Source organism: Sciurus carolinensis, chromosome 18, assembly GCF_902686445.1.
Source record: "Sciurus carolinensis chromosome 18, mSciCar1.2, whole genome shotgun sequence".
NCBI lineage: Eukaryota > Metazoa > Chordata > Mammalia > Rodentia > Sciuridae > Sciurus > Sciurus carolinensis.
This window is the reverse complement of record NC_062230.1, coordinates 13,095,052-13,120,308: the sequence shown is the minus strand read 5'-3', so window position 1 is coordinate 13,120,308 and position 25,257 is coordinate 13,095,052. Positions and strand designations below refer to the sequence as shown.

The 25,257-nt window shown below is 46.2% G+C and overlaps 2 protein-coding genes across 9 annotated transcripts in view; one reads left to right on the top strand and one right to left on the bottom strand.

The window, feature by feature from the left end:
- The first annotated feature begins 1,338 nt into the window (after nucleotides 1-1,338).
- LOC124970659 (olfactory receptor 10AC1-like) lies at nucleotides 1,339-2,424 on the top strand. The gene has a single exon (XM_047534159.1). The coding sequence runs from the start codon at nucleotides 1,339-1,341 to the stop codon at nucleotides 2,422-2,424; it is 1,086 nt and encodes a 361-aa protein (XP_047390115.1).
- A 3,976-nt stretch (nucleotides 2,425-6,400) lies between these two features.
- Nucleotides 6,401-25,257, bottom strand: part of LOC124970134 (zinc finger protein 300-like) — a 68,151-nt gene continuing 49,294 nt past the window's right edge. For 5 of the 8 annotated variants that reach the window (XM_047533241.1, XM_047533240.1, XM_047533243.1 and 2 more), the window contains 7 exons: nucleotides 20,648-20,774; nucleotides 19,623-19,742; nucleotides 16,043-16,084; nucleotides 9,887-10,013; nucleotides 8,974-9,069; nucleotides 7,318-7,431; nucleotides 6,428-6,540 (listed from right to left, as the gene is read on the bottom strand). In XM_047533241.1, coding sequence (XP_047389197.1) covers nucleotides 7,322-7,431; nucleotides 8,974-9,069; nucleotides 9,887-10,013; nucleotides 16,043-16,084; nucleotides 19,623-19,742; nucleotides 20,648-20,650 — 498 coding nt within the window. In that variant the 5' untranslated portion in view covers nucleotides 20,651-20,774 and the 3' untranslated portion in view covers nucleotides 6,428-6,540; nucleotides 7,318-7,321. Of the gene's footprint in view, nucleotides 6,541-7,317; nucleotides 7,432-8,973; nucleotides 9,070-9,886; nucleotides 10,014-16,042; nucleotides 16,085-19,622; nucleotides 19,743-20,647; nucleotides 20,775-25,257 lie in introns of all 8 variants that reach the window. The other 3 variants (XM_047533244.1, XM_047533246.1, XM_047533245.1) reach the window with 3 other exon arrangements.

Below are 25,257 nucleotides of genomic sequence, written 5' to 3'. Positions count from 1 at the left end.
AACAGCCCATACAAAGATACAGTGCATACAGGAAGTGAATCCCCAAGTCCAACTCAAGTCATGGTGCCCAGAGGAGAGTGATGTGAGAGGACGCCGGAAGTGGCACTGTGAGGGACCACAGATGCTGTGCTAAGGAGCACGGATTCATCCCGATAGTAAAGAGGGGACGGTTAAAGAAATGACACCTGTCCTTGAGGAAAGGTCAGTGAAGTTGGTGGTATGACAAAGGAGGCCGACGGGAGGTGGGAGGACCCACTAGGAGTGGGTGGGATCAACCAGGAGGGAGAGAATGAGGGTCCCAAGAGGGGAGAGAGGAACAGCAGGGGTGTGAGGAAGGTGCGGCAGGACATGGTGTCCCGTTGTACTTGAGGGCGAGAGAGAATGAATCCAGAACGACCTCCTGATTTCTGAGCTTGGTGCTGGGCCCGCTCCATTTTCAGAAGGAAGGGCGGTTTGGGTTAGAGATCAGGAATGGCGTTTGGGATGCCTGCAATTGGAAATGAGTTGGGACATGCTTGGGAGGCTGTTGAATATAAGCCTCTGCAGCTAAGAAGAGGGCCTGAGTCTTGAGACAGATTTAGGGGTCATTGCAGCTCAAGCCAGGGCACCAGGTACCATGACTCCTGTTTGTCAAGGCAGCCCGTCCTCCATGGAGAGGGTGGACCATCTTCCTTTGCTGGTTTTTTTTTTTTTCCATCTGTAGTTGGAAATAAAAGGCTTAGAATTACCATGGATTTGTCCCGAATCCAGCTAAGGAGAAGAAATGGCCAAAAAACAGATGAGAAGGATCACGTGGGCCATTGGCTGGGACCTGGGAGGTAGCATCCCCACTGGGGGCCGCAGGTGTAGAGAGAGTGAGACGAGTCTCCGTGAACAGGTGGTTTTAGCTCTGCTCAAGCCCCTTGACCCTCGTGGCTTTTATCTGCAGGATTTCCCACCTCTGTCCCTCACCGCATGCCCACTCAACGCGGAGGCCATCCAGGAGGACCCTGAACTCCGCAACCATTTTCCCACCCCAGGTGCCAGTCCCTCATCCTTCATGCCACAGGCTTGAAAGAGGATGCCTGGCTCCTTAGGTAGGGACCAGGGGGTTTCTGAAGGCTGGGGTGACCTGGGAGGGCAGGAAGACTGGTCTGAAGAAGGTCCCAGGGAGCCAGGAGGCACACCAGACACGGGGACAGCAGGAGGGGTGGACCTCTGAATCCCAGAGGACTTCAGAGGACAGGGAACAAGGGGTGGAACAAGGGAACAAGGTTCTGGATGGGGGAAGGGCCTCCACGTTCTTGGGGAGTTCAGAGAGGGGTACATAGAGCAAGAGATGGGCCTCGGAGGGCCGGCATGGGGTTCTTGGGCTCCGGAGAGGCAAGTGTCACCTATGTCCTGGAGGCAGGCATCACTGTGACCCTCCTCCCTGGCCTGCATGCCTGTCCTCCCCCAGGTCCCAATACAAGCCACTGGCCTGAGTTCAACTGGACAGCCCCGCAGGAGTTTGTGATCCTGGGCTTCTCGGGGTGGCCTCAGGGCCTTCGGGTGCTGCTGTTTGCTCTCCTGCTGCCGCTCTACCTGGCCACCCTGGCGGGGAACCTGCTCATCCTTGTGCTGGCCCTGGTGGAGCCAGCCCTGCGCACCCCTATGTACTTCTTCCTGGGCGCGCTGTCCGCTGTGGAGGTGGCCTACACGCTGGTGCTGACGCCACGCATGCTGGCGGGCTTCCTCCTGCCCCCCGGCGGCCAGGCTGTGGCCCCCTCCACCTGTGCTGCCCAGATGGGCCTCTTTGTGGCTCTGGGTGGCTCCGAGTGCCTGCTGCTGGCAGCCATGGCCCTGGACCGCTACTTGGCCATCTGCCGCCCTCTCTACTACCCTCAGCTCATGACCACAGGACTCTGCTGGGGCCTCCTGGCCTCCTGCTGCTTTGGGGGCTCGGTCCTCGCCGTAGGCCTCACCACGGCCATATTCCGGCTGCCCTTCTGCCGTGGCGGCCTCGTCAACCACGTCTTCTGTGACCTCCCGGCGGTGCTGGTGCTGGCCTGTGGGAACCGGGACCTGCAGGAGCGCGTGCTGCTGGCGGCCTGCCTGCTGCTGCTGGTACTGCCCCTGGTCCTGATCCTGCTGTCCTACACCCGGGTGCTGGTGGTCATCCTGGGGGTTGGGGGAGCCGCGGGCCGCCGCAAGGCCTTCAACACCGTGGCATCCCACCTCACGGTGGCTGTGCTCCACTACGGCTGTGCCACCGCCATGTATGCCAGACCCCTGAGCAGCCGCTCCCTGGAGGAGGACAAGCTGGTCTCGCTCATCTACATCAACCTCACACCACTGCTGTACCCAGCCATCTACACGCTGCGCAACCGGGACATGCAGGGCGCCCTGCAGCGGGCAGTCAGCCAGAGGACCCCAGGGATGACCCACCAAGCTGAGATCACCTAATGCTGGATACGAGGTGGTGTCAGTCCTGAAACGTCCCCACTGATGGAAATCTCACCCTTCCAGAGCCATATGGCTCCCCAGTGCCTACTGGACATAAGCCTGAGAATGGCACCGAAGGACCTGCAAAATTGGACTCCACCCTAGCTGACTTTGAGCTAGAGAGTTCTTTGCTGTGGAGAGATCTCCTGTACAGAATAAGATGTGCAGCAGCAGCATCCTGGTCCCTACTCATTAAACGCCAGGAGCTTCCTCCTCCTTTTCAGTTGTGACAATCAAAAATGTCATTGGACATGAAACAAAGGTCCCCTCCCGAGGGGCAAAGTCAATCCTGGTGTTTTTCAACAACTGCTCTAGCCGTATAGTATCTTTGGAAGAGAAAGAGGAACTGATGTACATGAAGTTTACATGTACATAATTTACATAATTGACTTACAGAAGCATTCTTGATAATAGAAAAAAATTAGAAATGTCCACAAAGGCCCACTAGTTATAAACAACTTGTGGCATATTCAAGCAACAGAATATTATGCAAAAACGAAAAAGAATGAACTGCTTCCAGCCATAACAAAACAAACCAAAAAACAACCACACAGCTGTAATATGACATTTAAGAAGTAAGACACAGAGTACATACCATGAGATTCCATCCAAAGTGCAATGACAAACTAATCCTTAGTGGCTGATGCCCTAGAGTGGTGACTTGGTTGGCAGAGGGCATGGGAGAAGACTGCCTGTGCACTGGAAATGTCCTATATCTTGGTTTGGGTGCTTATTTTAGGGGTACGTACATGTGCAAACCTTTATCAAGATGCACACTAGAGATCTGTGTACCTTACAGTGTGTAAAATAAACTACAGCCGATTCTAGTTATTTATAAGGCGAGGCCAGCCTTCACACCCTTTCCTGCCTCTGCTCCTGCCTCCTTATGTCCCTGGCATATTTACGCTTTCCTCCTATGAAAATTCCTATATAATCAAGAATCAGCCCAAGTACCAGATTCCCTGTGAAGCCCTCCTAGGTACCTTCCCTTTCTTCTTCTCAATTACTCTGTCGACACTTTAAAATTAATTTTAGCATCTGCCTCAGTTCCTACCTGAGATTAGACTGAGATCTTTAAGGTCATATTTCAGGCCCTATTCTTATGTTTCAAGATCCATGAACTTGGAGGTTCTTAATAGTTGATAGAGGAATAAACCATAGCACATCTGGGTTGTTCGGGGGTCTCATATATTAGACACCTGAAACCTAGCAAGGGCAAGGATGTAGCTTGCACCCTCCTCTGGACTCTTTTTCTAGAAGCATTGGTGTTGGCTGTGAGGACGCAGGTGGGTAGTTCTTGGACCCAATGTACCCATCAATGCCAAGGAGCCTTGAAATTAACAGGTTTGTAACTTGGTATAAATAACAATATTCAGAAAACCTGATAGTCCTGATTGCACCACCAAGACCAAGATCCCAGATCCCATGGAACTTAAGATATTACTAAGGACTCCCTTTAGCCTGATCACCCCCCACAGGGCCCACATGGAAGCCAAAGACTTAGAGGCAGGATGGGCCTCAGGTCAAGTGTGCCTCCCACCTCCTGGATGGAGAAGTACATCTGCAAAGTGACCAGGAGAGCGGTTACCAGCCAGCAAGAGGGAGCTCCATGACCTCAGAGTCTCGTGGAGAAGGTCTGTCACTGCCATGTCCAGCTTTGCCTTCTGTGTCCCCGGGACCAGACCCACATGGAACTCCTATCCCACAGTCCAGGACCTCCAGGGTCCTTCCCCAAGTCCCACAGCTCAAGGGAAAACAATCTCTCCCAAGAGATACTGGGACAGTTAATTTTTTAAGAGTTTGTTTTAAAGCAGCTTTAGGTTCATAGCACAAGCGAGAGGAAAGAACAGCGACACCCTGGCCTTGCTGCCCGTGCCTGAGAACACAGCTTGGAATCTGGACTCAAGGGTACCTTCCTCCAAAACACGTTCTCCTTCCTTCTGTTCCAAAGACCACAGCAAACTTTCATGTTAATAGTTCTGTTTCATCTGGGACATGAGCAGGCCAAATTCAAAACCAGCTCAGATGAGATGTGGGTTGGTGTTCAGGACTCAGTGATAATTCTTGGTCTGGGCCTTTTCCAGCTGCACAGACTTTTGAAAGTTCTGCATTTGAGCTACTTCAGTGCCAGTCCCGCCCTGTATACCCCTGCCCCCAAGTCTCGCTTCTTGTTTTCCTATAGACTTTCACATACAAGGTTCTAGACAGACAAAACCAGACCCACAGTGTAGCTACAGCATCAACTCGTGATTTTATTTCTGGTTTTCAGATCCCTCGACATAACTGGCACCTGGGATCTGGATTACGCATTTAAGAGAATATTAGCTTTCTATTTCTAGGCGTCTAAGTGGAAGGGCTTCTGTGTTAGGCAGTTCACCCTATTGCCATAAAGGAAGCCCTAACCTTACACATTTAACATTAACTTTTGACTAGTTGGTTGAGAGAATCACAAGATGTCCTGAAACAGCTTCCAGATTCAGGAGCTGTAACACTTGACATAGAACAACAGGCCCCTGGTAGGTGGTACTATATATGAACTTGTGGTTAATAAATTCATATTTCACTTATAATACATATTACAAGGACAGATGGTGGAGCTTCATGTAGAAAGCCTTGGATATATATTCTTTATATTGGGTGTCTGTAAATTCAAAATTGTTTTCACCAGTGCAACTCAAAAATAAATACTCTCTAGGTAGCACACTCAGGAACATAACCCATGAACTTCTGGGATTGTTGACACTTTTGAGATCTGCTGTGTTAATGACTTAATTTATTTCCACATTTTAATGCTTATAGATCCACAGTTAGCATGGATGCCCTTTATCATTATGCATATCCTATTAAAAATTATCACTCCACTGCCTCCCAGCCCTGTGTGCTTCCCGACTCAGCAGAGCGGCTGATCTCGCTCGCCTGCCTCCTTGCAGCTCCGAAGCTGCTCCACACCCACGTGGCCTCGCCCGCTCCCCTGAGGGGCTGCTCTCGCGGCCGTCAGCCATGCAGTTTCGCCCTGGTGTGGATCGGTGGTGGCGGATGAGGTTGGCCTTCTGGGAGAAGGTCCTGCCGCAGTCCGAGCACTGGTAGGGCTTCTTGCCCAGGTGCGTGCGCTTGTGGATGATGAGGCAGGAGTTCTGGGAGAAGGCCTTGCCGCACTCGCTGCAGCCGTAGGGCTTCTCCCCAGTGTGTGTCCTCTGATGCAGGATGAGGTGCGACTTCTGGAAGAAGGCCTTGCCGCACTCGCCGCAGCCGTAGGGCTTCTCCCCGGTGTGGATGCGGTGGTGGATGATGAGGCAGGACTTGCGGGAGAAGGCCTTGCCGCACTCGCCGCAGCCATAAGGCTTTTCCCCGGTGTGGGAGCGGTGGTGCTCCATGAGGCGGGACTTGTGCGAGAAGGTTTTCTCACACTCCGAGCATGTGTAGGGCTTCTCCCCAGCATGCGCCATCTGGGGCGCAGAGAGCCTCCCTTCCGGGACGCCCTGGGGCCACGACTGCGGTCTCCGCTGGGTTTCCTTTTTGTGAACCTTCTCCCCTTGCAAAAGAGAGCCGTCTCCCTGAAACCACTCACCGGGTCACTGTCCCCCGTAGGGTCCCTCCCCTCGGTGCACCCGTGATGGACGATGAGCTCCGACCTGCGGGAAAAAGGCTTTCCCACACTTGGCACATCCATGGGGCTTCTCACCGTTGGTTCCCTGATCCGCACCCAGGGCTGCGTCCCGGCTTAAAGCTTTTCTGCACTGGGTACATTCCCGCGGACGCGCTCCAGGGTGTGGAGTCTCCAGCTTGGAGTAGAGAAACAAGTTTCCGTGACCATCGCACTCAAATCTCCTTCTGGCAAGGTACGCACTGGGACTAAACGCCACGCTTTGCTGAAGTCTTCCTCCGCATGAGTCACACATGTGGGGTTGCTGCCTCAAGGGGACCAGGTGTGTGTTCTGGGGGTAGGTTTTTCCAAGTCCAATACATTCATGGAACCCTTTGGTGATTAATTTCTTTGCATCTGGTGCTGCCACTTGCCCCAAATGTCTGTCTTGATGTTCCTGTCCTCTGTCTACTTGGGCATCAACTTGCCAACTTCTAGGAAAAAACAAAGCAAAACTTTTCATCTTTCCATGTATCATAGCATAGTTATTTCAGAAGTGTCCTGGAGGGAGGGTTAATTTTGTGATTTTTAAGCCTAGTTGTCCAGACTGAAAAATAATGCTACTGTAAACACCTTCTAGTTCCTTGACTTTTGAAAAGAAGAAGGGAGATAGTGGAATGAGGGATGAAAGGGCCACAATACTTTGCTCTGACAAGTCTGACCTGGCAGATTGACAAGATGATGCAGCCACAAGAGAGCAAGAAAGAAATGCAGGCTCCAGGTGCCTCCCCACACCCACAGGGAAACAGGATCTGGAGTGTCTACCCATTTCCGTGGTTAGAAACTGGCCTTATAGGAAAGTGCTTCCAACTTGTCCTGATGACATCATCAAATGCAGAGCTGAGATTTAGTCAGCGGGGGACCCCATGGCTCTAGCTTCCCCCAGGTGAGGGGGGCCCAAGGAGATAAGGGTAGGTAGGAAATATGAGCAAAGACAAGGCACACAAGGGTTCCCTAGGGAATGGAGAGAGGAGGTGTTTAAGAAATCTGAGCGAAGGGCTTTAAGAATCTTTTTTTAAAATTTTTTAGTTGTCAATGAATCTTTTTTATTTTATTTATGTGTGGTGCTGAGTATCAAACCCCAGGGCCTTGACACATGCCAGGCAAGTGCTCTACCACTGCGTTACAACTCCAGCCCCAGCTTTAAGAATCTTAAATGTCAGCTTCTTCATCCTGTGCGTAGACCCTTACAAGCTTCTATCTTCATTTACCTTTTTAAACCACAGACTCTACCTGCTGCTTCATCCCTGGCACCGATATGCACTGCAAAGATGTCACTCTTCTGTTCAGAAGTTGTGAAGTTTCAGAGCCCAGCTGCTGAATCCCTAAGAGGTAAAGACCTTGGGTTGCTGATGCCCCATGAGAAGTCTTGGGGGGTAGGGCTGAACCAGGGGTGTTTTTAAAGCTCCCCAGGGGATTCCTGTGTGGATCCCCAATTAATAACAACTTCCCCGAATAAATGTTTGACAAAGATTCCTTCCCTAAAGGAAAGAGGGATTTCATAACTGTCCACCACCAACTTCCCACAGAAATAAGGGACAAACAGAATAAAGGCTCTTGTCCCCATAGGATGATACCAAGATGTTGAGGGAAAAGCTGCAGTTACAATCTCTTGGGCAGAATGAGGCCATGTCACACCATTTTGAAAGAAGAGGAATGTAAGAGTCATATGAAAAAGGGTAGCAGAGTCACCAGGCACATGAAGAAAGAGTGGCATTAACTTCTAAGGTCAACTCAAACCAGAAATCAGAAGAACCAACTAGTGATTAGACCATGCAAGCTTGTGATGTCTGAGAATGGTGTTAAAACAAACAGAAAAGGCGGAAGGAGATCAAGAGAAATTCTGAAGTGGTGGGGGCAGGACTTTAGGGGATCAAAACCAGAAAACAGCAAAATAAGAAGATTCAGCAGCTCCCTGGTACCAAGTTATGGAGCTAGAAGCAGGGTAGGAAAATCCCCACTTCCCCAAAGAAGTGGGGGGATTCGAACAATAGCTCTGAATAACCGGGTCACTTAATTTTCTACTGCAGAATCAGGTGATAAACGTGAACAAGTGCCTCATACAAATGAACATGGAGGGAGACAATGGTGACAGAGTCATCAGTTTACCCTGAAGCACAGGAATGGCTTTCACCTGCTTGCAGGTGTTAGGGAGAGGGTGGGAACAAATACAGCAGCGGCAAATAAGTTTCGAGGCATTTCATGGAAAGATGAACAGAAGAGTGGCAGGCGACAATAGCTATTTTAATACAGAGCAAATGTGAATCCCTAAACACATGAGAAAGTCTGTTTTATAACATCAAGGGGAATGTACAAGACGGAAGATTCCAGAGAAAGACTGAGCAAGCGAGTTTTCATGGCAGAATAAAAGGACGCAGGAAAACAGATCTCTGGCTCAGTGGTAGAGTGCTTGCCTGGCATGTGTGAGGCATGGGGTTCGATTCTCTGCACTGCATGTAAATAAATGAACAAAAACAAAGGTCTATCAACAACTAAAAAGATATTTTTTAAAAAATCCAGGGAAAGGAAAGGACTCACCAGTGATGTGCAGGTAGCAGGAATCACTTGGACATTTCAAGGTCTCAGGTCAAATGTCTACAGCTGTTTGCAATGACCCAAGACTTTTTTTCTTTTTAATTGTAGGTGGACACAATACCTTTATTTTATTTATTTATTTTTATGTGGTGCTGAGAATTGAACCCAGTGCCTCACACATGCTACTCAAGCGCTCTACCACTGAGCCACATCCCCAGCTCCAACCCAAGACTTTTAGGAACATTTACCCGGAAAAAGAAACCAAAGGCTCTGCTTTGTAACCGTCTAGAGCCCCATTCCCACGGTCCCCCTCTAGGCTGTCTTTGTCTCACCTGGAAATCTCCATCTGCGCATCTCCTCCTTCCCTGCCCATGGCTTTGTCCCCTGCTCCAGCCTGGAGATCACAGCTGGTTTGCCGACTTGACACCCTGTTCAAGAGACATAGTTACAGATCTGTGCTGAGTTACTTGGAGCTTCTCAGCAAGCAAACAGTTCGGGCCACACACTGAAATACTGACTTCTCAGCCAAAGAATAGGCAGACATTCCACTTGAGAGGTGACTTCAAATCACAGTCATCCCTGGGTGTCTATCTGCAGGAAATTGGTTCAGGACGTCCCTTTTGAGGTACCCAAATCCCTGCATGTTCCAGTCCTTTATATGAGATGCATGGCGTTTACATAAAACTTACATCCTCCTGTGTATTTTTTTTCAGAATACCTTTTTTTTTTAAATTTTAATTTGCTCTCATTAGTTGTACATGACAGTAGACTGCATTTATACATTTTGAATGACATACATAAATGGAGTATAATCTCTCATTTTTCTGATTATACATATTGCAGGATCCCATCGGTCATGCAGTCGTATATGTACATGAGGTAATGATGTCTGTTTCACTCTGCTATCTCCTGTGTACTTTAAATCATCGCTAGGTGACTTATAATACCCAACACATGTAAATGCTATGTAAATAGTTGTACTGTATTGTTTAGGCAATAATAAGGGGAAAAGTCTGCACCCATTCAATACAGAAGCAGCTTTTTCCTGAGTATTTTCCATCCATGGCTGCTTGACTCTGCAGATACAGCAGGCTGACTGCACACCAGGTAAGATACACCAGGGGCTGACTGCACATTCTGACTACCGAAGCCCAAGGCCAATCACTCGGGGGATTCACTGTTCACATAACTGAGAAAGGAAAGGTGCTCAGACGTAATCTGAGGACCAGGGAGAGTCTTCCTCACCCACAGAGACCAGGTGGCTGTAGGTCTCCAGCATCACCTCCCGGTACAAGATCCTCTGCACAGGGTCCAGCTGCTGCCACTCCTTCCGCGTGAAGCCCACAGCCACATCCCCGAACGACAGTGACCCCTGGAACAGCATGGGCCTGGTTAACTTGGAGTGATCAGCCCTGAGTATAAGCAGCAAAGGCGAGGGAGGTGGATCTCACTGGGTCACAGGCCAGGTGTCCCCGGGTTGCGTTATCTGGGGGGCTTAGCACACCCATCACCTTGGACTACCTTTGTGGGGAAAAGAAAAGATGATTTTAAAAGTTCTCACGCGGGGTCTCCATTCCCTCCTCCAGTGGACCTGGTAAGTTCCCGCACTCTACCTGGGCTTTGGGGCTGAGAGGTGGAGCGTAGCACTGCCTGCGAGCGTGCTGGGAGGAGCTGAACCACAAAGACAGCAGAAGAGCAAGGCCACCATGACAGATATGCTTATGAAATGAAATTTGATGGACTGAGGTCAGATCCAGCTGCACAGAAAGTCCCATCTGGGCAGTCACGAAAGGTCAGTGGGGCTCGGGGGCCCGCAGGATAGTCTTGTGGAGAGGGCTGGCACCAGTGAAGGAGTCACGGGAAAGTCTGGCAGGAACCACAAAGAGCTGATGATGGAGAGCAGAGGGGGGTACGCGTACTGCCCATCGCAGCACAAATTAAAGGGTCCCCCCGCCTTTAGGCAATGGAAACGCCTATTCAAGGAGAGGAACCACAAAAAAAAAAAAAAAAAAAAAAAAACACACAATTTGGAAAAAAGTAAGAAGGCACAGGGAGGGAGAATGGGGAAATAAATGAGAGCGCAATCCTGACCGTCAAGATGAGGAAGGGTAGAAACGAAAGCTGCAGCCAGAGGAAGCAGGAGGAGGATCCAGACGCTGAATGGGGCTCACCAACCCCATGAAGTAAAACCCTGGATTTAAAATTTTTAACTTATACCAATTAGAAGAAAGAGTAAGGGATAGATTTATTGAACGGAAATAAGAATTTAAGTCACAGAAGGCAAAGATCAAAAAGGAAAAGGTCCTGTGTTCATGTATGAATCCATGATCGGTGAAATTCCACCTCATGTCAAACCTCAAGAATGGGAAGTCACATTCCACGTATGTATAATACGTCAAAACACTCTGCTGTCATGTATATCTTAAAAGGACAAATGTAGCCAGGCGAGGTGGCGCACACCTGTAATCCCAGTGTTTCGGGAGGCTGAGGGAGGAGGATCTTGAGTTCAAAACCAGCCTCGGCAAAAGTGAGGCACTAAGCAACTCAGTGAGGCCCTGTCTTTAAATAAAATACAGAATAGGACTGGGGGTGTGGCTCAGTGGTCGAGTGCCACTGAGTTCAAGCCCTGGTACCCAAAAATTTAAAAAGGGGAAAATAAGAAAAAGGTGGGCAATATTACCTACATTTTAATTCATACAGATGCCACTTTAATGAAAATTAAAAGCAATTTAATTTAATTTAATTTAATTCCTGGAGAAATTTTCAGGAACACAGCTGACAACATTTCTGTGAACTCTCAGACAGCAATACGGAACGGACAAAGGGCTCCACGGAAGGCTGTGTCCAGGACGGGACAGTCCATCTACAGGAGCAAGAAGAAAGTAAACTGAAATGGGCTCGTGGCAACTAATCAGAAAATGAAATTTAGAAAATAAACACCAAAAGCCACCTCATCAGTGAACACTTAAAGTGTCACAGAAGGTTTCAAGGCATCTCACACTGAAAGAACCAAAGGATGCAGAGAAAAAGGAAGCGGGTGGGAGCACCGAGTGGCCCCCAGCCAGAGAGGAGTGGGACCAGGCACAGCCAGGCTTGGCCAGGCTCCGCGTTGCGCCTCTCCACCGGCAAACGCGCTGGCAGCCAGAGCAAGCTGAACAAAAGACAGCAGTGGTGCCATTGTTTGTAACAACAGAAAGAGAAGACAGCCACCCAGTCTACAGGGGCTGGGACAAATGGACCCCAACTTTACCATTTCTACAGATGGTTTATAGATTTGCATAAATGCAAATAAAATATTAAAAACATGGGCAGGAAAATATCAACTTCATAGATGTATTTCTGGGAAAGAAGGAGAATGTAGAAAGGAAAAGGGAACAGGAAGCTCATCAGTTGAGGGGACTGGCTTGGGCTATACACAGCTCTGGAGGCAGAATGCCAGGGTTTGAATCCTAGCCCTGGCACTTGCCAGCTGTGTGACCTTATGCAAGTTACATTCCCTCTCTGAGCCTTAATTTCTTAATTTGCAAAATGGGAACCATGGAAGTATTCTACCTCTTAGAGTGCTAACTATTGAGTCAAAACACATTGAATACTTATTGCTGAGATTCTCAGTTATTCATGTCACTGTCAAAAGATCCGAAAGCAACAGGACAAAATGTTAACATTTATTTAACATTTATTCATTGTGACAGGAATAAGGTCTCTTGGATCTTTTTTTCCCAGTGCCAGGGATTGAATCCACAGCCTCACACCTCACATAGTTGGTAAGTACTCTACCACTGAGCCACACCCTCAGCCTGGGTCTCTTAATATATTATCCTTACTTTTTTTTTTTCTTAATTTTTCAAGATTAAAAAAGATCCCTGCTCAACCACTTCTCCAGCTTCCCAAAAAGAATGCTGAAGAAGAGCAGACCTATCTTAAGAAAACAGAATACTAAAGGAGCCCTCCTCCAACAAGCAGACCACATGAAGCTTTAAGAACAAGCAGTGTGCCTTTGGGATGGGACAGACAAACTGACAGAGTAACTGCAGACACAGACCAAGAGCTCTGTGGGAATTGAGCAAGTGACCGAGAATGCATGTAAACTTTAAGTGTAAGTTAAAAATGCAGGTGTTCCATCTGGTGCGGCGGCCATGGGCATCCCGAAGGAAACTGAGTTAGGTGTCTGCCCTTGGCTACGAGAAATCGAAGTTGGGTTAAGCTTTAGACGGCAAAACAATGAAATGGGGCTGGGGATGCAGCTCAGATGGTAGAGTGCTTGCCTCACAAGCACAAGGCCCTGGGTTCAATCCCCAGCACCGCAAAAAAATAAATAAAAAATAATTAATTAATAAAATAAAATAAAATGGCAAAATTATATTGCTCAGGGGATTCACTCAAGGGATTCTGATGTTGTCACATGACAAATGTGATCTCACACTGATAACAGCTCTGAAGAAGAGTAAGCAGTGTAGGGCCTTCCTCATGGAGGCTGGAGAGCTGAGGAGCCCCCTAACATGTGTTGCTCCTGCAGAGAGATGAAGGATGTGCAGACTTACGTAGGCAAATGGGTGGTCTGAGGTGTCCCCCACGGGGGTCCAAGCAGGAGCAGAAAGAGATGAGGGGAGGGCGAACCAGAAAGGAGCATGGAGCCCAGACCACACCAAGAGCCAGGGCATGTCACAGGATGATGTCCTGATCTCTCCAGAAAACTTACAACTGAGGGTGAACCGCTGAAGCCAATGAGCTCTGACATCAAGGCTGACTTATCACACACTAACCCTGTGCGGCCTGACAAATATCACGAGCTGAAAAGTTTCTTGTAGTCACTTTCCTAGAAAGTAACAAGAAATGGGTGAAAGTAATGTCACTGAACTCAATGTGTCCAAAATATAATCATGTATTACACAATCATTACTTAAAAGTCACTGATACATTTTTCATTATTTTTCACACTACATCTCCAAAAACCTAGTATGAAACATACCTACAGCACATCCCAGTTAAGCCACCATTAAATGGTTAAAATAAAATACAATACTTGGGGCTGGGGTTGGGGCTCAGTGGTAGGGCACTTGCCTAGCATGTGTGAGGCACTGGGTTCGATTCTCAACACCACATATAAATAAATGAATAAATAAAGATCTATCAACATCTAAAAAAAATACTGTCAAAATGATGCAATTGTGTTTAACAGAAAAATATTTTCCTCTTGTCTAGTTTTAAAATGTGAATGTAAGTTTAAAATGTGGATGCGTAGTAGACCCTCGTGGCTAGTGGCCACCAGATGGGACGGTATGTTCTAGACTAGTTGATACTATTGAATTCCTTTGCCAGGCACATGGTACCAGTTGATAAAACTACAGTTCAAGTCAACACTGAGGCCCAGCTCTACAGTCTGTCTGTATTCAGAGTCCATCCCCACCACCTAAAAGACACTAGACTTCAGGCAACGTCCTTACTATCTCCAGCCTCACTCTGCTCATCTGTAAGATGGGAAGAGGGGCTATGTGAAGTACCTATCTCTCATATTTTCCCGAGAAATTATATGAAAATGGTAGACTGGAATATATGTGCTCAACAGATAGTTTTATAACTTTTTTAAAGTTTTGAGATGGGGTCTATAATGCCCAGGATGGCCCCAAATTCCTGGGCTTACGGGATCCTCCTGCCTTGGCCTCCCAAGTATCTGGGATGATAGGTGAGCCGCCATGCACAGGATGAGTGTTATAGCTTTTATTGTTACTACCTTTACTACAGATTGTCTCCACAGGGAAATAGTCCAATGAGCCTTGCTCCCTACAAACGTTAGTTTCCAAGACAGCACATGCCACCTCCAGGTTCCCGTACAGTTGGTGCTGGCTCTCTTCTGAGAAGACAGCAGCATCACGGCCCTGTGGCTTCAAATAGCCCTAGCTTCAGCAAAGACATAGAAACCAAGACCCTAAGAACGCTTCCCCCTCTGGGGTGGATGGCTGCCTCATTTGTCCATGGGGCCTTGTCTTTCTCTGGAGCTCACCCTCTCCTCCTCGCCCCAGGCAGGGGCTGCTCTGCCTAGGATCCAGCCCCCCAGCCCCTGCATGCAGCTGGAGGGAGAGGCTCTGAACCTGACCTGGGTCAGACCAAAACCTATTTCCTAAAGAGCTTCCAAAGCGGGTCTAACAAAAGAAGGCCTGGTTCCTCTGTCTGGTAGTACTTGTCAAGAGGAGATGGGGTACTGTGGCCACACCGTCTGGCTGCACAGACGAAGTCAGTGTAAAAGGAGGAAATCAAAGAAGCAAGGCCACGGGGATGAGAAAACCTTCTGAAGATACCCAGGTTCCTGAAGCGATGGTCTGTGGGCCCCTGCTGCAGACCCCTGCACAGCTCAGGGCTGCCTGTGGACTCGGTGTGCTTCCTAAGCCAGCTCTGGTTGGGCACCAGCTTCTGTGACTTCAAGGACTCTGACTGGTGCCCTTCACATTCGTGAACTCCTAGAGAGGCCCTTTAAGAAGATGCGCTTTAAGGATGCTGACACGCTGATGCCACCTAACATCACTGTCATCAGAAGAACCTAACAACCAAGGGGAGAAGAACTCAAGGAGGTCACGGGCCGAGGATGAGGACTGAGCCCCGAGAAGAGAGAGGAGGCCTCCTCCTCACACTTGAGGAGAATAGGCCGATCTCAGATTGTCTTCCCTCCACTTCTCTTCCAAAGGCTGGAACTTTGAGCCATTCCCTCTCCATGTGTCAAAAGTTATAAGGGGGTACTGGGGAGATAGCTCAGTTGGTAAAGTGCTTGCTTCACAAGCCCAAGGCCCTGGGTTCAATCCCCAGGACCACAAAATTTTTTTTTTAAAAAGTTATTATGGAAAATAATTTGAAGAACAATTTGTTTTCCCATTCCTCTAGCTAACGGGGTATTCTGTCCAGGTCAGCATGAGCTGAAGCAGGCTGCTTCTGTAGAGCCGAGTGTTCTGATTTCCTGAGCGACCGTCTGCCTAAGCACACAGGCCGGTGCTTATCTCGGGGCAGTCAGGAGAGCTCTGCCCTTGTGTTTCTTTCAAGGTTGTGACTTGGGAAACTTCCTGCTACATCTCATGTACAAAGATCCATTAAATACATTTCTAAAATGCCTAAACTGTATTTTCCCGGAGAAGATCACATGCTTCTCCCAAAAAGACAACACGAATTCTATATTGGATGGATTCAGCTTCTTTTAAGTTACAGAAATGTCGATGTACGTTGAAGGGGCACCATGTGACTCTGGCAACCTCTGCAGTGTATCCTCCCTGTCCTCCCCAGGGCCCGAGTGGTCATTCTCTTCCTGTCCTCACTGATCCTGACTTCTGCTGCTTTATTTTTGGGATTGGGTGCATTCTTTAAGATCCTGAAATCCCTGGTGAAATGAAGCACAGTGAAAAGAAATGCCACACTCACCTGGGACATGATCCTCCCCTTCTGCCCTGGGTAGGTAGACACCTGTGGGGAGAAGAGGACATGAGGAGCCAGGTTGGCCTCGTGGACTCTACTTACCTGTGTGTTCACCCCAGGCTTCTGCAAAGGAGCCCTGTAATCACAGCAAAACCCTTGCCTTAGAAAGAGAATGGGGTACCAATCTTGTAAGGCTTGGTTTTGCTTCATTTTGCAGTACTGGGGATTAAATCCAGGGTTGCTCTACCACTGAGCTATACCCCCAGCTCTGCTCAGGCTGGCCTCAAACTAGCAATGCTCCTGCCTCAACTACCAGAGTCACTGGGATTACAGGTGTGCACCACCATGCCCAGTAAGGCTTGGTTTGAATGCATACATTTGTGAATATATACATTTGTGTCTTGGTAATCAATGTGCAATTTACTACAACCCTCTATGCCCCAGAAATTACAATTTGGTGAAACTCTGAAGAAAATAAATAATATCCAAATATAGAAGACTTGCTAAATATACTACATCTAAGACTTGCTAAATATACATTTATTATATAGCTAATAAAATCACACAAAAAAATTAGTAACATGTTGATAAATGAAAAAGGGGGTTGAAAATTATTTGAGCCAGAACACACACAGGATTCAATCTCTGAAATGACCTAAGATAAAATGCTAGTAGTCATTAGCTTTGGGGAGTAGACAATGATTTGTGTGTGTGTGTGTGTGTATACGTACTAGGGATTGAACCCAGGGGCACTTAACCACTGAGTCCTTTTTACTATGAGATAAGTTGCTTAGGGCTTTGCTAAATTGCTGAGGCTGGTCTTGAACTTGTGATTCTCCTGCCTCCCAGCCTCCCGAGTCCCTGGGATTATAGACATGTGCTACAATGCCTGGCTAGATAATGATCACTTTAACGTTTGTTTCTTTGTACGGAGATGAATTTTCTAAGCTTTTCTGTGACAAACAGGCATTTCAGATATGATCTTTTTTTAAAGATTTTGTTTTGTTTTGCAGTGCTAGGGATCAAACCCAGGCCTCCTACATGCCAACTAGGCGCTCTGCCACCCAGCTACACTTCCAGCCCCCGTGTGTTATTTTTAAAATATCTGTAGGCTGCTAATCATCTAGCCCAAAGCTTCTATCATCAGTTCTGCCCTCAGAGTTGAGAAATCCATAGGAAAATATAAAAACTGGCTTTTGTAGGCAGAGTTCATTAAATGGAGCTTATGAACAGTGGCACTCAATCCTGCTAAATTTGGTTTGTGTGCCCTGGTCTGGCTCTGCCACCTACAAAACATGGCATGAATTTTGCCGACTCCTGCATCCTCCTGTCTCCTTGTTTCCCAGGAATCAGGAGCACAAAGCCTGAGGAACTGCAGGAAGCACTGGCTTTACCTACCCATCACTCCCCTGAGTAGATTCTGGGTAGGCCTTAGAAGCATCTCCCCAGAGTCAGCAAGCTCACCTGGGGGCTCAGTTCCTGAGTTGATCCAAGAATTCAGCAGAGACACTAAAACCCTGCAGAATCATGGTAACTCTATACATAATCCTTAAAGTGTTTTTTCAAAAATTGAAGACTATCTATAATCTTGAACATGGAGATCAGTTCATAATTATGATACAATTATAGCATGCCAAGTTATGAATCAATTTAAAATATTTTAGAAAATGAATTTGACATGGAAAGATCTTCCAGCCATACTAGTAAGGCAAAAAAAAAAAAAAAAAAAAAAAAATCAGAATCTACACGAGTGTGTGTGATCCACAGAGTAACAGGAGGTAGATGGCATTTTCCCAGATGCTTTGGAATTTTAGCTAAATCCCAAACACCCAAAATTCTGGAGAGCTGCTAGATATACCCTAACAAATTCCTCCCTTTAGGAGAGGGACATGACAAAAGGACTTTCTGCCCCTCCAAAGCTCAGAGGAGGCGCTCCAGGAGAAGCTGGCAAGGAGCCCCCAAGGGTGCCTGCGAGAAAGGAAAAGAGAGCTGGCCCCACTGTAGTGTAGCTTCTGTGGGCTCTTGTGCAAGTCTAGGGCATGGGTAAACCCAGGAACAGGAGCCAGCTTCAGAGGTGAGGGGTTCAGAAGCCAGAAACTGGCCAAGGCCACCAGAAGCAGCCTGGGGAGAGGTTAAGTGGGTGATGGAAGGGCTTACCTGTACTCTTAGCATTTGCTAAACTAGCAATGTCAGGGTCTCCTGGGCACCAAGAGGACCCAGGGAAGCTGAGGGGGCTTGAGATTTATGGAAAGGATGCCAGAGTGAGGAGAGTCACCCTGAGAGGTGGGGAACACTGAGGCAGGAGGTGTGGGGCAGTGCACAGAGATCTAAGAGCACCCCCAAAGAGTACCACCACCTGACCTCCTGCCAACACCCTGATTTTGCACTTCAGCCTCCACAGCTGTGACACGACACATTTCTGTTGGTTTATCAACCCAGTTTGTGGTACTTTTTTACCGCTACCCTGGAAAACTGATACAGGAAGGCAGACCCAACTGAAGTGGGTCAAAACCAGTAGCTGAAGACACTGTCCTATTTCCTGTTTGTATATATCGACCTCAGCACATTTAATGTAGTTTTGTAAACATAAAAGAAAAATTCTCAGGAAAATGTTCACTATGGTTATCTTCGCATGGTAAAATTTTTTTTAAAGGCAGTGGCATTTTCTAATTTTTTAAATAATCAGCACATGCTCACTGTTTAATATTTAAATATTTCTTATCATACATACATCACCTTACTGCATTTTCTTCCCATGAGCCTACCAAAGCCCTTCCCCAGGAGGAAAGGAACCCACAAGAAGGACTGAAGGGGCAAGTTTTATCAATGACTAATGGCAAGGTGGAAGCAGCCCCTGCCTGACCACAGCAGCCCCTGGCCTGGGGGCTGCCTCAGCCTCTAGAGAGCCCATGGGCTCTGAGAACCTCTCCCACCCTTTTCCTCCAGTCTTTTTTTTTTTTTTTTTTTTTTTTTTTGCGGTGCTGGGGATTGAACCCAGGGCCTTGTGCTTGCGAGGCAAGCCCTCTACCAACTGAGCTATCTCCCCAGTCCCCCATTTCCTCCAGTCTTTAACATGAGAAAGAAAAACAAAATACTCTCTGGTTAAGAAAGCAACCTTTATGCTGTGACCACAGTGCAAGAGGGGAACATACACGGAGGTGACAGTAGCATGGGCAGAGCTAAAGTCTCACCACACAGAAGTGAAGATCACCTCATGGAAGTGAAAGATGGCCGTGGCTGGGTTCTTTCTCCAAGGGTCAGGAGAACCCCCTTGCTCCTAGCTCATGCCCTCCCAGTAAACTGTCCACTCCACTAAATCCTTGAAGGCCCTTTGATGTGATGGTGTCACCCCAGCAGCTCTGTCCCCACCTGCAAGGGTCAGGGTTGTTTCAGGCATAGGTAGATGCTGCCTTCACTGACACCCTCCACCTGCAGCCCTGAGCTACGTGGAGATGCCTCAGAATAGGGACCTTGCTTTTGAAAGAGGACTCCTGCTCTCCAGTCATCTTCTGAACAAGAATTGTTTTGTCCCTGGGATGCAAGTCCGCTTGGTTGCCAGAGCTCAGCTTGTGGGCCCAGCACTCACCTTCAGTGGGAGGCCCCACTTTGGCCTCTGAGCCCCTCTGGAGGAGAAGAAAGCTGGTCGGTGCAGGAAGGAGGAAGCCGTCTCAGTTACCAAGTCTGGCCCTAAGCCTTGGCCAAGACACTAAAGAAAAGAAAATGACACTATGAGGCTCCTGTGAGAATATCAGTAGGGCCCTTTGCATCCCAGCTGCTGGCAGGAGAAGCCAGAAAGACCGAGCACACAGAAGGAGCCTAAGCTCCTTTTTTGGCTTTGAAAATGGAGGGGCCACATGAGAGGGAAAGCAGGTGGCTCGAGAGCCGAGAGAGGCCCCTGCTGTCATCCAGCAAGGAACTGGGGACTGAGTCCTAAAACCCAACTCTGCCAACCACCTGAATGTCCTGGGAAGCAGATTCTTCCCCTGAGCCTCCGGATAACAGCCCGCCAACGCCTTGCTTTTGGCCTTGTGGTACTGGGTGGAGAGGCCAGTCAGACACACCTGCATTTCCAACCTGAAGAACCGTGAGCTCGTGAATAGGTATTGATCACATGCCTCTCCTCTACTGGGTGCTCACAAGACAGCTTCGGGTTGAGCGGGAGCCCAGGCACACCCTTGGGAGTGAGCGTCTGAGGGAAGGCATGGCTGCCCAGAAAGGAACTACATGAAGCCATCCAGAATTTCCTGGGGAACAAAAGCTGGAAGCTGCTAGGGGAGGGCAGCAAACCCTTATGATCCCAGAGCACAGTAAAACCTACTACATTTTTGTCATGGCAGAGATGCAGAAATGCATCCTGGGCTTAAGCTTAGGTGTCTCCTAGCACTAGAAGAGGAGCAGGATCATGGAGACTCCAGGACCGACCTAAGACTGAGATGACAAGGAGTACTTCTGCCCCTCCCCACCAGGCTGGGAAGCACTGAGAAGCAAGCAACAGCTATCTACACCAGGAACCGGTCAAGAGGGGATGACTCCACTTGAAGCACAACACGATGCTACAGAATTACAAGATGAGTGGTCCACTGGAGGTAACCATAGCAACAGCAAACCTACCATCTATTCCAATGCTAACTGGATGGAGCTCAATCATCCTGTTGACCTCGCAGCTCCACACACAATGACTGTCCAATAGAACTGAGCCCATGTCCAGTCTCTGCTGTCCCCCACGCAACATCTAAGCCTTCAAGAGAATGAGATGAGATGTGCAAAGAAGTGAGAAAAAAAAACAACCCACTGTAGAAAAACCAAGCAGTGAATAGATGCTAACACCCTCTTTAGAGCTGTACGCAGCAAGAGATGCCTAGAATGGAATCGCGTGGCAAAGGTGCATAAAGCAAAAAAGTCCAGGAGAAAGTGACAAATCATCACAGTAAAGGATTTTAATATCCATTTTTGGAAACTAAGACCTCGAATGCAAAAAAAGAAAAAATAATAAGGATACAGAAGACATGAATAACAATTCAGAAACTCAATGAATTGAATACAGATAGAAGAATGTACTCAACAATTAGAGGATGTACATTCTGTTAGACACATAGAGTATTTATAACTAATGAGCTAAAATACATGCCTCAATGAATATCAAAAGAAACTCAATGTTATATAGATCTGACACAGAAATCTGTAAAATTAGAAAAAATGCAAAAAATATTTAAATTATTAAGCCTCAAATGAAATGGATCCATTTTCAAAATTATATCCATTAAAGAAACACCAGGTTCACTTTTTTTTTGAAATTTTATCAAATTCTATTTAAAATTTTTGCAATACATATATGTAGTTCATTTAGGGTAGTTGTCAATTTAGTAATTTACATTTTTCTAGAATATTATCCCTCTTACTTTTGGATTTATGGTGTTAAATAATTACTAATAATAATTAAAAGTAAATAATCTCTTAACATTAGAAAAAGTTCCTGAAATAGTCTTTTTCATGTCCAGAAATCGTTTATTTTTGCCTTCTCTTGATCAATCATGCCTAAGACTCCTTTCAATCATTAATTTTAAATACAAACCAATTATTATTTTATTAATTTTAACAAATCCTTCCTGAGAATTGACTTTTTTTCTTTTTAACTTTTTTATTTGGGCACAACTTTAAAGTCTTGAGAATCATACCAAGAATTCCTGAATCCCGTCATCTAGAAGTCCCAATATTAACAGCAGGTGGAGAGATTTTTTCAGGACTGATGGAGGAAGAAGTTTCCACCATAAGATGGCAGAGCACATACAAAAAAGTTAGTTGAGTGAGGCCCTTCCAGGGTCTCTGGCATGGGGAGAAGGGTAAGGCTACTCCTGGGTATCTCTGAGTCACAGCCACTTGGGGTCTTGATAACCACATGGTTTGTCATCTCTATGGATAACAGATGTTGACTGCCATTTCCTGGGATGTGCACAGCAGGAAGGCTCTAAATGACTAAAAATCTGCTTAATTTGGGTTATGATTAAAACAACAGGATGCTTTGATGTTTAAGGTTAGTTTGCTGGTGGGTTTTTGAGTTAAGATGTCTCAGCCTCCTGAGAAGAAATGAATAATGAAGGGGTCACTATGTGCAGGCCATTTTGGACTCATTCACATAATAATTTACTTCATCCTTCTTTTCCTCTTTCCTCTGTATATAATGGGGTATGTGCATTTCCACAAAATCAAGGGTATTTTGTCACACAACCACAGTGTGTAATCAGAAATCAGGAATCCAACACCACGGTCAAGCCCACAGCCCTCATCCACATTCCACGACTTGTCCCGGTAATAGCCTCTCTGGCTATGGAGATCTCGGATATTTCGCTGCTTTCTTTTTCATGTCTCTCTGGTCCAATAGTCCAGAACAGTTTCTTCAATCTTTGTCTTTCAGAACACTGAAATTTTTAAGAGTTACAAACTCTTATAGTTATGTTGTTCTTCGATTAAGGTTTCAGCATGATTAGATTCAGGTAGTACATTGGCAGCAAGAACTTTTTTTTACATCTGCTCTATTATTTCTTTGAGTCTGAAAATTTCTGTTGGGTGTGGTGGCACATTCCTATGATCCTGGTTGTGCAGGAGGTTGAGACAGGAGGATCATAAGTTTGAGGCCAGCGTAGGCAACTTACTGACACCCTGTCTCTAAATTAAAAAAAAAAAATTTTTAGAAGTTCTCAGTGGTCAAGTTCTTGCCTAGCACATGTGAAGTCCTGTTCAATCCCCAAAGTTATGGGGCAGGGGAGAGAAGAGGGAAAAAATTCCACTTGTACTTCTTTCTTTTCCCTTACACTTTTTGGGTTTACTCTTTTTCTAGGTTAGCCTCCTGAGTTGAATGTCATTAATTTTCAGTCTATTTATTTAAAATTTTATTTTTTGCAGGACTGGGGATATAATCTAGGACCTTGTACTTGCTGGGCAAGCACTACATCTGAGCTACATCCACAGCCCTTTTTCTTTTCTGGTTTCTGTTTGTTTGTTTAATTAATTAATACTGAGACAGGGTCTCTGCCAAGTTGCTGAGACTGTTCAGAACTTATGATCGTCCTCCCTCGGTCTCCCAGGTAGCTGGGATTACAGAATGGCTCCACCATGCCCAGTTTCTCTCAGGCTTTTTATTTAATGTATATCTTAGGGTAATAAGAAGTTAAAAAGAAAGTACTGAAATCAATTATTGGGACATTTTGTGAAAACTAGTAAAATAATTGGTTTGAATTTTAAACTATGGGCTGGGAATGTGGCTCAGTGGTTAAATACCCCTGTGTTCAATCCCTGGTATCAAAAAAAAATGTGTACTTCTTTTCATTCATTACTTTCCCATGTTCATATATGAATACACAACCAGTGTAACTCCACCTCATATAACAACCAGAAGAATGGGAAGTTACACCCCAAGTATGTATAATATTTCAAAATACATTTTACTGTCAACTAAACTGTTTACTGTATAACTAAAAATAAAAAATATTTAAAAACTAATAAATTGACAAAGTTCAGACACAACTGATCAAAAGAAAAAAATAAACCATGAAAAAAGAGACAATTCATAAATAGTAATTTTTTAATATCTTTGTTTATTTTTATATGGTGCTGAGGATTGAATCTAGTACCTTGCACGTTAGAGGCAAGCACTCTACCACTGAGCTGTAGCCCCAGCCCTGTAATTTTTTAATTATAAGAAATTGCCATAAAAATTTAATGCCATAAATTAAAATTAAATGGGGCAATATTCTAGAAAATGAAAATTACACAAATTGAGGAAGCCAGAATAAACTATTGAACACTAAATGAAATGAATTTATACTCAAAAATACACCAAAGAAACCTCAGAAGTTTTATCAAATTCTAGTCAAAATTTTTACAAAGTGTATAAGCCAAAATGGATTTATACCTAGGATGTATGAAAAAAATACCAAAAACAAGTAAGAAAAAGACAATCAAGAAATAATAGACAAAAGTGTTAAATACACAAAATAATCCAATGTATTGTTTATGGCTACATTCATACCTAGTATGTAAACAAAAACCATAGAAGGATACATAGAAATTTTTGGACTTGTCACCTTTGGGTGGAAGAGTGCCAAAAGGCTCCATAGTATTTATAAGATTTTAATTCTTTAGAAAATCCGAAGCAAATAAAACTTTTAACACTTGCTCAATCTAGATAAGTACAAAGATTTCTTTCTGTGTGCTTAACTTTGCTATCTATGTAGATGTTTTCTAATATTACTACTTTAGTAGTAAAATATAATTATGGTAAAAAATAATTATGGATTGGAAATGGGAGAAACCTCTAATAGGAACCCAAGTGCAGGTCATAATGGAATGAACACGCATTTGGCTTTGGCTTCATCAAGATTTAAAATCGGGGCTGGGGTTGTGGCTCATTGGTAGAATGTTTGCCTACCACGTGTGAGGCACTGGGTTCGATCCCCAGCACCACATCAAAAAAAAAAAAAAAAAAAAAAAAAAAAACAACGAAATAAAGGCATTAAAAAATATTTAAAATCATAGTCCCCTGGCCCCAGTTCAAATCTGTTTGTCTTTAAAAAGCATCAAACAGACTGATCCTCCTTCAACTCTGCATTACATCCCATATGGCCTTTGCTTACCTCTTTTCACCAAGTGCCTTAAAGTAATGGTCTACACTAAACCAGCTCCCACCTGCTTACTCTACCTGTACGTTGCAAAAGGAGGCGAGGCGCTCTTGCTGTCTAGCTCACGTTGTGTCCTGTTTCCATGCCTTTACATATCTGAGACCCTTTTGGCTAGTTCTCACTGCCTCAGTCCTGCCCTTATCAACTCTATTCGTTTCGAGTATATGGGAAACCCAAATCCACCGGTGCCTTGCAGCACTGCACCGGGCTGGAGCCGAGGAAGACCACACCCCCCGACCTAGCCCACAAGCCTCCTCCAGGGGCTCCCAAGTCTCCAGCCTCTTTGCCGCGCTAAGTCCGGCAGTACTGTACCTCTCACCCTTACAAATGCTGCTCTCTCAGCCCGGAATATCCTTTTGTACCGTTTCACCTGAGTAGACCCTATTTTCAGGTCTGACCTGCTGTCTCCGTTCTCAAGTCCGAACTGAGCCTCTCCACGGTGGGTATCCATTCATCCAGTATGGGTAGTGATCAGGAAAACTCCTGGTTGCCCTTATTTGTTAAAGTGACCAACAATTCCACAAGATTCAAGCTAAGGATGGGTCC

What these genes read in the sequence shown, in the direction of transcription:
- LOC124970659 (XM_047534159.1), top strand. Translation starts at nt 1,339, where the DNA reads ATGGGGTTCTTGGGCTCCGGAGAGGCAAGTGTCACCTATGTCCTGGAG.